The sequence below is a fragment of the Amblyomma maculatum genome, chromosome 1, assembly GCF_055883805.1.
Source record: "Amblyomma maculatum isolate TAMU_Amacu chromosome 1, ASM5588380v1, whole genome shotgun sequence".
Taxonomy (NCBI): domain Eukaryota; kingdom Metazoa; phylum Arthropoda; class Arachnida; order Ixodida; family Ixodidae; genus Amblyomma; species Amblyomma maculatum.
Window position 1 is genome coordinate 69798601 of NC_139344.1, and position 12892 is coordinate 69811492.

The 12892-nt window shown below is 43.7% G+C and overlaps 1 protein-coding gene across 2 annotated transcripts in view; it reads right to left on the bottom strand.

The window, feature by feature from the left end:
* drosha (ribonuclease 3 drosha) overlaps positions 1-12892 on the bottom strand; it is a 164390-nt gene that overhangs the window by 24482 nt on the left and 127016 nt on the right. For both annotated transcript variants that reach the window (XM_084588316.1, XM_084588315.1), the window contains 2 exons: positions 9219-9301; positions 2027-2133 (listed from right to left, as the gene is read on the bottom strand). In XM_084588316.1, coding sequence (XP_084444442.1) covers positions 2027-2133; positions 9219-9301 — 190 coding nt within the window. The remainder of the gene's footprint in view (positions 1-2026; positions 2134-9218; positions 9302-12892) is intronic.

Below are 12892 nucleotides of genomic sequence, written 5' to 3' on the forward strand. Positions count from 1 at the left end.
ACGATTTCCTAGAGAGGAATCTTGCCGCGTGCGAGCATCGTAATCATGACGATGCAGTTGAAAAAGTGATACCTAAGCAGTTTTCATGGCCGCGACAGATTGAGCACTCAGAAAAGTTAGAGGCGCGGCGGCAGCAGCAATCGTGAAACAGCGTCACGTGCGTCATGCGGAATCGCAAACTTTCTCGAAATAAATTTGCTTTTGAGTTGCAGGGACAATTATCTCGATGAGAAACGGTGTATTTACACCAGAAACCAGTCATAACTCATTTTATCGAGCTACTGTTAGCCTTGGTAATTGAAACATATGCCCAAAACTTTTCTCGCCGATTTCTCGAAATTGAACTTTGGACTGTCACCAGATCAATATTTCTGGCCCTGCTCTTGCTAGTTATTTTCTTTAAACCTAACCTCCTGTATCTTTTGACACCAAGGTAAATGTAATAACCATACAGGAAAATTTACTGAAAGTCATTTTTTTTTTTTTTAGTTACACAAATTGGTATAACACATTGTTTTTACTTTAATTTACTTTCCAACCATTTCTGATCATATTGATATGTCAAACCTTGCCATAATTTTAATCTACATGTTCTGACATGTTTTTCCTTGTTTTCTCGAAACAGCATTTTTGAGGGTGCTGCAATTTTGGAGGAGCGATATCAATCTAACTATTTGTGCTATTGCTTACATTTTTTTATTGCTGCAAAGATACTTTCTTGAAGAGTGCAGTAAGACACAAATATATATGCAATTATGATGAGGCAACATTTACAAAACTAATTATTTATAATGGGTGTCAAATCGAGCTTTTCCACAGAAAAGTTTGACGTACTGTAACACAAGTTCAAATTAATCTAGCACCTCCATTCTTGGTTAGCTGCACTCTGTGATATTTCTAGATAATTTATGCAGGCTGATTTTCATCATGCCCTTGGGTGTTTAGTAATTAACTCACCTCCAAGTGAAGAACATTAATTAGGTAAAATTCTTAAACCTACGCACTCTACAAAAGAAACAATTATATATTTAAAATCAGCATGTCAAAATACATAAGTGATGCAAGTTTAATCCAAATCGGTCCATAGATAAGAAAAAATGTACTAAGAGGGGTGCCCCTGTTAAGTTCTTATTGATGGTTTTGTGATTGCATTGTTACATATTCATTGCTACGAATTACACACCAGGATGCCATCTCATGGAAAACTATAGATGTGAATGCAGTTCCGAGAATAAACGAGGATGTGAGTCGAATTTCATTTCTTTGGGTCAGCAAAATGCTATAATTTTGGGGGTTGACTTATATGTGAAAATTCACAGCAATTTCGAAATTCGTCCAATGAAAGTAGGAATCCACACAATGTTTTGTGTGGGTGCCATTTTTCGCTGTGCCGAGTTAAAGCGAGTAGTTTTCGCTGCACCAATAACAGTTAAATAAACAAGGTGTTACTTTATTTGGACACACTTAACATGCTCACATGTCCTTTTGAGGAAACTTATGACAAGCAAAACTAGCATTTTCATGGTCCCTTCAAATTTCTCCAGAAGAGAGTATACTAGTATTTAATTTGCACTGAGAAGACAGAGGACCATAAAACTGCTGGGTGAGATGTTTTAAACCAAAACTTTAATACATGCTGCCACTTATACGCGAAATGAAATCAGCTTATTCTTTTGACAATGGCCACGGCTACTACATAATTATGGCAGTTTCATTCATCTTCAAGCAAGACACAATTACAATCTATTTGATGCACATACCTAAATGAACATGCAAACAGCAACATATATATCACCTCCGTTGACAAAAGACCGGCCACCAATTTCCCTTGTAGGTCATACTTGCCACAACAGCTATTTACAGTGCCTCAGTCCATCAGTGTACATAGGCCAATTTTGTTTTCCAACTGTAAAAGTATTAACTCCATGATCCTATCTAACTCTGTTTTGCTATGTAACCCCTAACACCCAATTACATTTGCCTTCCTTGATAATAAAGGAAACTGTGTAACAATTAGCTTGCTTACTTGTAGACAGGTATATCTGGCTCTCCACCATCCATAGAACGTAGTGTGAGACAACACTGCTGCAGCTTGCTCTTAGGGTCATTCCAGTCCTGATTCAAGATGAAGTCCTGCAAAAAAAAAAAAAAAAAAAAAAAGAAAGCAAGAAGAAAGGAGAGCGAAACTTTCAGACTGTATGCTAATGCACTCACAGCTAAGTACCATCATACCGCATGCGCATATTTGCACTGAGCCACTTCACTCTTTTGTTACCATGCCTATTCAAATTGATCACTGGTGACTGATGCTTTAAACAGCCGATTTCGACATGCTGGAATCGTTTCTCGTGCACCTAGCGTTATCCAGTGGTTAGTCTAGGCACTGCACTTGTAAAGCCAGATTAAGTTTTCCCCCTGTGGCGACATTCTGATTTCTGATGGACCTTTTTAAGAACTAATGTGCATGTGTTGTTGTAAAAGAGGGCATGGCAGCCGCGCTTGAAAAGAAAAAACCTGCCACTACTGGTAATGCAGCATTAACGTCAAATTTTTGTAATCAAAAGACTTCCAGCAAGTCAAATATCGAATCATATTGTTGGCTTTATTATCCAAGAGTGTTGAGTTGTGATAATTACCCGAAAATGGTGCCAGCTATTCATTAGTGAGCTTTGCGATGCTTTTATTCCACGAAAACACATTCCTGAAGGTACGCCGCATGTCCAACGTGTATACCCAGTCTATAGTTTGCAGCAGTATTGATTTGGTGCCTCACGAAAACAAGGCACTGCTTCACCATATATGGCACGAGATGTGAAAGTGTTTACACTTGTAATTTTTTATGTAGCTGAAGAACGGCGCTGTTCAGGTAGTTTTTTTTTTTTTTTTACACAGTGTTCCTGGGTCACCTTTAATATGTATATTCAAAATATTTTCTGTTAATAATGCATTCGTAGATACAGTACAACCTCGTTAATTCGAAGTCATCGGGACCGCGAGAAATCTTCGAATTAAGCGGGTTTTCGAATTAACCGAACACACCCAGAAATAAGACTTAGGCAAAAAAATTCGTTGCAGGAACGTGTTACCTTTATTCGGCATATTTTGAATTACTACTGAAAGTAATCAGAGATGCTGGTTTGCCGCGTCCGGTAGTTTGCGGCTCCTAAGGTCATGCTCTCGAGTTGGTCAAATAGACGAAACATCTCTGAACTTCCACCGCGGCACTCAACAAAACTGCGGATAACGTTCAGCGATCCGATAACTTCACCAAGAGCAGGTGCTCGGGGAGGCTCGTCAGTGTCGTCGTCGCTATCGTCGCTGTCATCGCGCATGTTCGTACCAGCAGTTAACTCACTCTCCAAGTCAGAGTAGCCAGTCTGCTCTTCGCTCTCAATGTTGATATACTCGGCGAAGCCGACTGCGTTGGACTCATCCTCTGCGCAGAGCGCATTGATGCGGTCGCAATACTCTGCTCCTTTTTCGTCAAGAGTAGTAGTACATGGGTGGTCTGCATCGGCATCAACAGTGCTTTCACTGGAAAAACCAGCGTGTTCAAAACACCGCCTGATCAATGTGGGCTCCACTTGTTTCCAAGCGTACACCATGAGGCATATGGCTCTGAGGAGGTCGATGGAGTACTCCTTGCCATTGTCGTAGCAAAGGAGCATGCGCTTGAGCAGGTGGTACCGATAAATCTTCCTAGTGTGGTGAATGACGCCTTGGTCCATCGGCTGTGAGATCGAAGTGGTGTTCGGAGGTAAAAATACCATCCTGATGGCCTGGAGATGTGGGATGTCGCCATGTGCCGGGCAGTTGTCGACGACAAACAGGACATTCCTGCCCGTGGCCGCGAACTTGCGGTCAAGTTGCCGCACGTACTCTTCAAATATTGCACCTGTCATCCAGGCTTTCTTATTGTGCCTGTAGACGAGTTCATCCTTTGGCGGCAGCCGCGCATTTTTGAAGCAGCGAGGCTTCCCCGTCTTCCCGACGACCAGTAGCGGCAGCTTGTGTTTACCGCACATGTTTGCGCCGAGCAGCACAGTAATCCTGTCCTTGGCCTGTTTCCTACCCTTGATGGCGGTGTTCTTCACTGCGAATGTTTTTGTTGGCAGCATCTTATAAAAAAGTGCAGCCTCATCAAGGTTGTAAACGTCGTCTGCACCGTACTCGCTAAGCAGCGGCGCCAATGTGTGGTTTCTCCAATCCTCGACAACGCTCTCGTTAGTGCTGCTGCTCTCACCACAGACGGTGAGAAAGGTTTAATTATTGCGTTCTTTAAAACGGCAAAACCATCCATTGCTGCACTTAAATTCCTCGTGCCCAAGTTGTAGAGCTAGGTCGTTGGCCTTCTCCCGCAGTAGCGTTCCATTGACGGGAAGGTGGGCAGCGTTTGCTTTCTGCAGCCAGCGAAGCAGAGCAGCTTCCACATCTTGATACGTGGGAGCCCGCACTCGTGACCGCTTCGAAGAATAGGTCTTGCCGTAAGCCTCTAGTATTTTTGACTTGTTGCTCAATATTGTGGACAACGTCGAGAGGGGCACGCCATGCCTTTTGGCCAACTCGGTCTCCGAACAAGCGCTCTTGCCTGCTTCCTGGATCAAGCAGAACTTCTGCTGCAGCGTTAAAGTCTTGTACTTTGGCATTTCTGCACTGCTACGGTCACAAAGCTAGCACTTCTGCACAGTCCCGCCCAAAAAAACGGCACAGTAGCCGACCCCTAACCACAGCGCACAACACAAAGAAATGGCGCAGGCGAGACCGGCGCGGCGGTGGTGGTGGCGTACTTGCAGCGTCGGAGGCACAGGGGAAGAGTGGGCGAAGCACACCAAGGGATGGAGTGGGGGCGAGGTCATGTGATAAAAACCGGTATGCCCGCCGTGTTGCAGTGAAGCACGTCTTCTCCTCTGCAGGCGCGTGTTTCGGCGGTGCGCGAGGCGCACTGTGGACCGATTTTTGTGCAGAGAGTGCTCCAGCTGGGGCGCTTCGCCTATAAATCATCACCATTACTATGTGGCTTTGCCTCGCAGCTCCGTAGGGCCGTCGTTTCGCCGGGTTTGCGGCGAAACATGGATCAGGCATTGCCGCATAGCAGTCCAAATTTTCGAATTAACCGGGCTGGCGCAGGCCGCCTGTTCGAATTATCCGGCCAAATTTACATTGGAAAATACGGGACCGCAGAAAACCTTCGAATTATCCGGGATTTCGAATTAACCGAATTCGAATTATCGAGGTATTACTGTACCATGACTTTTCTATCTTATTACTATTATAAACTCACTGTAAAAATGGTTATCTTTTATGTTTTGTGTGTTTCCTATAAATGTTTTGCTTTGTAACTTATGTTTTAGAAAAGAGCATCCCACTATGTGTAGTTTTGTATGCTGCAACATGTGCTGCAGTATTATTTGTACTGGCAAAAAAATATCTTCCGAGACCTATGAAAAAGGCATTTTTTTTTTCGCGGTAACGAAAGAGTGAAAGTAGCCATAAAGCACTCAACTAAGGTCACTCTCACACAGGAGTAAAATGTGTCTTGAGATACGATTGCTTCAAAACAGGTCAGATTATACTTGGACCAGAGCTCCCAAACATCTTATGACTTCCACAGAAGTGTGACATAGGAACAAAAGCAGCCGATGGAGGTTCCATGATAAATAAAGGGGCAATAAAGTTAGCACAGGCTGGTTGTGGTCAATAATACAGCTTTAAAACATGTTCATGTGCATTTGTGGCTATTTTCGAGGTCTCCCTTGTAACTGCGTGTAAGCCACTCGGGCAGAACAAATACTTTGTGTCTTTTATGGGCAAAGAACTTTGGAGAAAGGCCTAAGGTGACAATAAAAGCATTGTGCTTAACAGTGCAATGTAGTGGCTAGATATTTATTGCAGCTTGATCGCAGCACAGGAAAGATGAGTTATCCTTCTCATATTTATGAGCTCACTGTTGCATAGTAAAAACTAAATTTTATTTTGAAAGCATTAGTACCTGCAATAAAAGATGGCAATAAATAGCAATAAAAAAATAGCTGTTCTGCTTCTACGCCCTACGCATAATTAGTTGAAGACCATTTCAGATGATGCACAAAGATGCACAAAGGTCGGAAGATGTACAAGCTATGCTGCTGCCATAAAAATGCAATAGAAATTGAGCATACCAGTTTGAGCATAAAGGGGGATCATTATACATGAAAGCAGTATGTAGGTGAACATAATTCTACACAAGCACATCAAACTGATAGAAAATGTAAACTGTAACAGAAAAAATGATTGCCACCCACCCAGTTTTAAGTTCTAATTATTTAGGGCATGGTCACGCCTACCTTATTATTTTTTTTTGTTTTCAACTTTGTTAGTGCCCACGTCAAAGTTGGCCTTGTTCACACTGTAAATTGAAATGCACTTATAAGACTCAGTCTAAGTTCAATTTAAACAAAAAATTAGAAAGCACTATCAGTTTAAGAGCTGTAAGCATGGTTGTTAGCCTAGCAGCATTACATACTAAACCCTCATCAGAATGTTTTCCTTATGTACACAGGCCGTCGGCCCCTTCTTACTCTAAACACCAGGCACCCTATACCGTCATGTGCGGCCCCATGGAATGCGGGTCAAGAGCGCACAGCACATAGGACCTATATTTGTGCGTTCTTCAGTTCTGTCACTAATGCGCTCTACCATCTATGTATGCAAGTGTATGCTGTGCATCATTACTCCCACCTCTCTGTACCAGAGAATAATACAGTTATTTGACACGCATTATTCCAAGTTGTCGCAACATCTGAGGGTACTTTAACAGGCAGGTTAAGAACTGAATATAGTCGAACCCGGATATAGCGAACTCGAAGGGATTGCAAAATAGTTCGATATATCGATAATTCGATATACAAAAATCAGCTTGTGACGGCACTTACGATGCAAGAAAACGATACCTATTTGCAGCGTAATCAACCCACTCGCATAATGAACCCACCCTCCACTTTTGCACCCAAGAATACGGAAAAAAAAAAAGCGTTAAGGCCAGCTCCCTCATATGCAAGCGACTGAGCGATCTCAGCAACGAGCGGCAGTGACAGAGCACAAAAATTTCCAACTTGTTGGCACTGCGTCTCTCTCGCCACTCGAGCCACCGCGGCAGCTCAAAAAAAGGTTTCTGTGTCACCGCAGCAGAAATCGTGAGTGTTTTCGCTTGCATGTCATTGGTTATCGATGCTGCGCAGTGATAACGTCACGACGTGTTTATCCTTTGATAGCTCCTACGGTGGCGGGGAGCGAACTTGGCAGAGTGCCCGTGATGGCTTGATTGCACAAGCCTTGTTCGATTTATCACGCCGCGCTTGGGGCGGGCGTAGTTCACTGCCTTGAGGGTACAAATAAATAAAAAATAAAATAATTGGAAAACGTGATACCTGCAAATGCTGTTTGAAGCGAAAAATGCTAAAAGCCGGTATCACGGTCGCAGCTGACAGCGTGCTTTCGTTGATTCATACATAGAAAGAAAAACGACTCCCCCCCCAAAAAAAAGCAGCTTCTTAATGTCAGCGTACAGCACGATAAGACTAGACAGCTCTTGCAAAAAGAAAAAGAGAGAGAGATCTGCCCGATATGCCGCTTCTTAAAGTCCGCAGGCGCCATAGCCACGTCCGCTGCCGCGTGCAGAGGATTCGCAACACACGCTGGAGAAAGTGTCCGATGTTCTGTCTGAAAACGAGCTGAGCTGGTTTGGTGCATGCGTAGCGCGCACTACTGCAAACGAAGGCCAGAAGAGAGGAAGGAAAGAGATAGCTCGGCAAAAGAATGGGCACACCCTCCAAATGCAATGCAATAGGCAAAAGAAAAAAAAGAAAAATGAATGGGCAAAAGAATGGGCGCGTTTTTCCCCTCTCGTTCCCACCGGTTCTCTCAGGCTCATTCACGCACATGGCTTGCAAACGTCACATGCTGGCGCGCGGGAATCGATAACCGCAGATGCGCGCCTTTGGGGAATGGGAGCGGCGCTGCCCTAGACCAGCCGTCGCCGAACTGTCCCCTCTCATTCCTTCCGCGCGTGGCTTGAGAATGTCACGCGGCGAACGGCCGAAGGTGATGCGATCTCTTTGCGATCATCTTTGGGGAAGGCACACTTTCCAGTGCGTGGTGCGGAGTTCGATGTATCGAACGACCGGTGAAATTGAGTTCGATATATGAAAAGCTTTCCTATACTTTTACATGGGACTTTCAAGGGGATATTCCGTGAGTTTGATATAACCAAAATTCTATATATCTGGTTTCGGCTGTACCAGCATTTATATGCAGGTTGATAAGCTATCTTCATGTATGATAAATGCTTGTCTGTTCTTTTTTTCTTTTTTTTTCAAGTGCCGATGGCTTTGTGCATAAGAATGTACATTTATCGGTTTGGCTCAATGCTGTAGTGACATGCAATTGGCAGACAGACCAGTTGGCTGCGGAAATGAAGGTTTTTAAGTGCCTTTGTAAGATATATTGCATCGGACTCTCATAAATTCAAACACGGGCAGACTTGCACCAGTTAATGCAAATGAGGGATCGAGCCGAGGTACAACATGCTCAGCCAGCGATCATCCATGCCCAAACACTTTGTATGTGCTATGGCATGCATGACAAAGACTGGAAGTTCCTAATTTCCGAAATAAAGCTCATTGCATAGTTTTGGCTTCATAACTCAAACCTTTTCGTGGCTGTGTGCGCCTTGGCCAGTCAGGCTATTTCAGACATTGCTTGGCATGTCACAGCCTTTAATTTGGGATGACATCATGCTGCTCTAACATTTACACATGTATACCTCACATGCATTTACATACTATATTTCCAGGCCCTTAAAATGATTAGATATGCTTACAGCAGATATTAATGCATAAGTGACACAGCATTATTTCACTCTGAATCACCGCTGCCCATGGGTGAACTATCAAAGCGAATTTGAAATGGAAAAGTGCTTCAACAGACACTGCCTGAAGCCTATTAACCGATAAGTGTTAAACCTCAGTTTTTCCTCAAATTTGCGTGTAAGAAATAAAGGCACTTAAACGATCCAGTTTTTAATTACTAAAATAAAACAAGTAAGCAAACTACACCTAACAAGGTGCCTGCATCATAATATCATGCAAATGGCATTAGAAAACTGTGTTATAAATTCCCATAAACATAAATATGGAAGTGTAGTGAATGCATAGGATAATACACTAATTTCTTTGGCTCACCTGCAGTCGTGGAAAGAAGCACACTTGGCAGAATGCATTGCAATACTCCAGGCCCTTGTCAACAAAGAGTGCTCCCAGGAAGGCTGGAGATGAAAGAGGAGGAGTAAACAGAGGCATCACAACAAACAGCCTAACTTAGCCTAGGTTACGTGATTTTCCACAGCAACAATATTTCAGTTGCATTCACGTGTTCTACTGATTAAGATGAAGGTGGGAGCTCAAACAAGTTGATACAGCAATTTTGGACAAATAGGCCCCACAACGGTACCAAGAAAGAAATCACTGCTCAAAAATGTAAATTCCATGGTTGAGTCTAAACAAATGCCCAAGGAATATAACTAGAAAAGCCAGATGGCTGTTGTGTGATACTGCCTCGTGGTGTTAAGAGACTGAGTTCTGGTTGCGATATGCAGAATAATCCACAATCTGTTGTTTCCACTTCGCAGCTTTCATGTAAGCAAATACACAAATGTGAAGCAGGGCACTACCGTTTCATCGAATAAGACGGGTGACGGGTGTGGTGGTGGTAATGCACTTGAACACACTGAACTAACACTCATGTTACGACAGTAAAACACAGATTTTTCAAATTATTCACCAAATCTTTGTCTCTGAATACTAAGCGAGCAAAAACTGCCTGCACCGCCTGCATCACACCTGGGTGGTGCAGGCGGTGCAGGAAGGAGCCGAATCTTACTGGAAGACATAAGTAAGGTCTTCCTTTCGAAACAGTTTATCCAGGGCTTTACAATGATGGTAAGCTCCTCTACATATGTGGCAGCATTAACGCAGAGTCCTTCTTCAAAAACATGTGCCTACATGATGTCACCCTCGTTGCTGACGACAGCTAACACCATCACAGATGATGAAATTTTTGTGGCCATCCCTGTAGGCACCTCACCAGTACTTACGCAAAGCCACCTGTTAACATTCTTGGATTTGGCTACAAATTTTTTTCACCTTTAAAAAAAAAAAAGAGAGAGAGAGAGAGAGAGAGAGAGAGAGAGAGAGAGAAGAAATAAATAAAGAAAGAACAGAAAAAAAGAAAAAACAAAAACAAAAAGTGCGTTCAAGGCTCCTCAGGCTTCTTCAGCTTGCTTAGCAAGTGCTTGAACCGGCGGAGATGAGTCTCCCAAGTTTTATCAGACATGAATAGCCCCCTCACAAAAGTATAAGAATGGTAGTACTTCAAATCCTTGTGCATAGTTGACTCTGCTACTTGACCTCCTTTGCAATGGCCTTCATTGACTTCCCTGAGACGTCTCTCACTACGACTTGCAGCTGCTGCAGAAAATCAGGTGTTCTGACGACATGTGACTGCTGACATTTCCTTTTCGCTACAGATGCCACATCACCACCTGAGCTGAGTTCTCTCCGCACCTTGCAAATGAAAGATTTCGCTACGTTCAGTGAAGTCACAATTTCCAAGTTGCTGCGTTGTACGTCCAGGGAGACGTTTCATTTTCTGCATCAACCTGCATGCTTCCATCTTGAAACAAACTGCGTAGTATGAATGATAAGGTACCAACAAATAAGCATCCGCACGCCTACATAGATATGATGAGCCTCCTGGTGATTATAGTGATAGGGAGCAGGGTTCTCAAACACATCAAGCACTCAGTACAGTCGAACCCGGATATATCGAAGTCGAAGGGGATAACGAACTAGTGCGATATATCGATAATTCGATATACAGAAATCGGCTTGAGACGTCACTTGCGATCGTGAAAAATGATACGGTATTTGTCACGTAGTCAACCCACTCGCATAATGAACCCACTCCCCATTTTTGCCCCCGAGAATTACCGTCGCATCCACAGCTCATTTATTGGCAGTGCATCAAGATGCTGCACAGCGATAACGCCACGACTTGTTTATTTTTTAATTACACTTTTCATAGATCCTGCGGTGGCAGGTAGCGAACTTGGCAGAGTGCCCGCGTGATGGCTTGATTGCACAAGCCTGGTTCGATTTATCGTGCCGCGATTGGGATGGGGCGGGTGTAGTCAACTGCTACAAAATCATTGGCAAGCGTGACAGCTGCAAATGCCGTTTGGAGCGAGCAATGCTAAAAGCAGGTGGCATGACCGCAGCCGACCGCGTGCTTTTTTTTATTTATAGATGCAAGAATGAATGACTCTCGAAAAAAAAGAAAAAAAAAAAAAACTGCCGCTTCTTAACTTCCACAGCCGCCATAACTTACGCTGCGCCGCACGTTCAGCCTGACAAGAATAACTCTCGCAAAAAGAAAGAAAAAAAAAAAAAAAAAAAAAAAAAAAAAAAAAAAAAAAAAAAAGCCGCTTCTTAACTTCCGCAGCCGCCATAGCATACATTCAGCCCAACGGCAAGATTAAACGACTCTCACCCCCCAAAAATTCTGTCGTTTTTTAGCGTTTGCGGCCGCTGTAGCTTACACGCGTTCAGCACGACGACACGAAACACTCATCGCTTGCCAGCCGCTGCGCGTAGAGCGTTCACAACACACACTGGAGAAGCACCTGCCACGGGCTGAGCTGGTTTGTCTGCGCATGCGTAGTGCGTCCTGCTGCGGAGACCAGGGGAAAGAGAGAGGAAGTGGAGAGATAAAGCTCAGCAGAAAAAAAGGCACATCCTTGTGCTTCGCTCTATCGCGTTTTTCCCCTCTCCCGAACACCATGGCTGCATTGGTTCCCTCTCGTTCCTTCACACACGACTTGCAAACGTCACGTGCTGGCGTGGCAGCGATCACCGCAGATGTGCGCCTTTGGGGGAAGGATGGGGTGCTGCCCTAGACCAGCCGTCGCCGAGCTGTGTCCTCTCATTCCCTCCGCGCGTGGCTTGAAAAAGTCATGCGGCAAACGGTCCAGGTGATGCGATCGTCTTTGGGGGAGGCGCAGTTTGATATATCGAACTACCGGTGAAACTGAGTTCGATATACGACGCACCTTTCCTATACTTTTTACATGGGATTTTGAAGGGGATATTCTGCGAGTTCGATATAACCAAAATTCGAAATATCGGGGTTCGACTGTATATAAAATTTCATCTCAAGCAAAGAAAAAAATTGTCAATCTTTCCTCATGTAATAGGTTCTGCCTTGAAATTAATGTCAATTAAAAAAAAAAAGATCCATTGTGCGAGTATATACAATATTACTTATTCGTGGTCAGACCACTTTCATGTTTACAAATGAACACAATGCACAGACTTTTGAAAAACCAAAAGAAAAATTTACACAACACTTCAGTACATCACAATATGCACGAAGGATAAATGAACACAGCTTGCAACATGCATAAGAAATAGAGAGAAAAAAAAAAAAGTATCATTAACATCAGTACAACCAGACTTCAATTAAAGTTGCATAATGTGAGATGTTGCAGGCTGAACAGCCAGATGCTATGCTAAACATAAACAGGACTGGCTGCAGTTCCAGGGTGTCTAGCAAACCAATACCAATTGTATTTTCAAAATCCCTGACTTTTCCAGGTTTTTCCTGATTATTTCAGTTCAAATTCCCTGACGAGTGATGACTGTTTGTTTGTTTGCGGGGTTTAACCTCCCAAAGCGAGTCAGGCTATGAGAGACGCCGTAGTGGAGGACTCCAGAAATTTCGACCACCTGGGGTTCTTTAATGTGCACTGACATTGCACAGAACACAGGCTCCTCAATTTTCGCCTCCCTCGAAAAGCGGC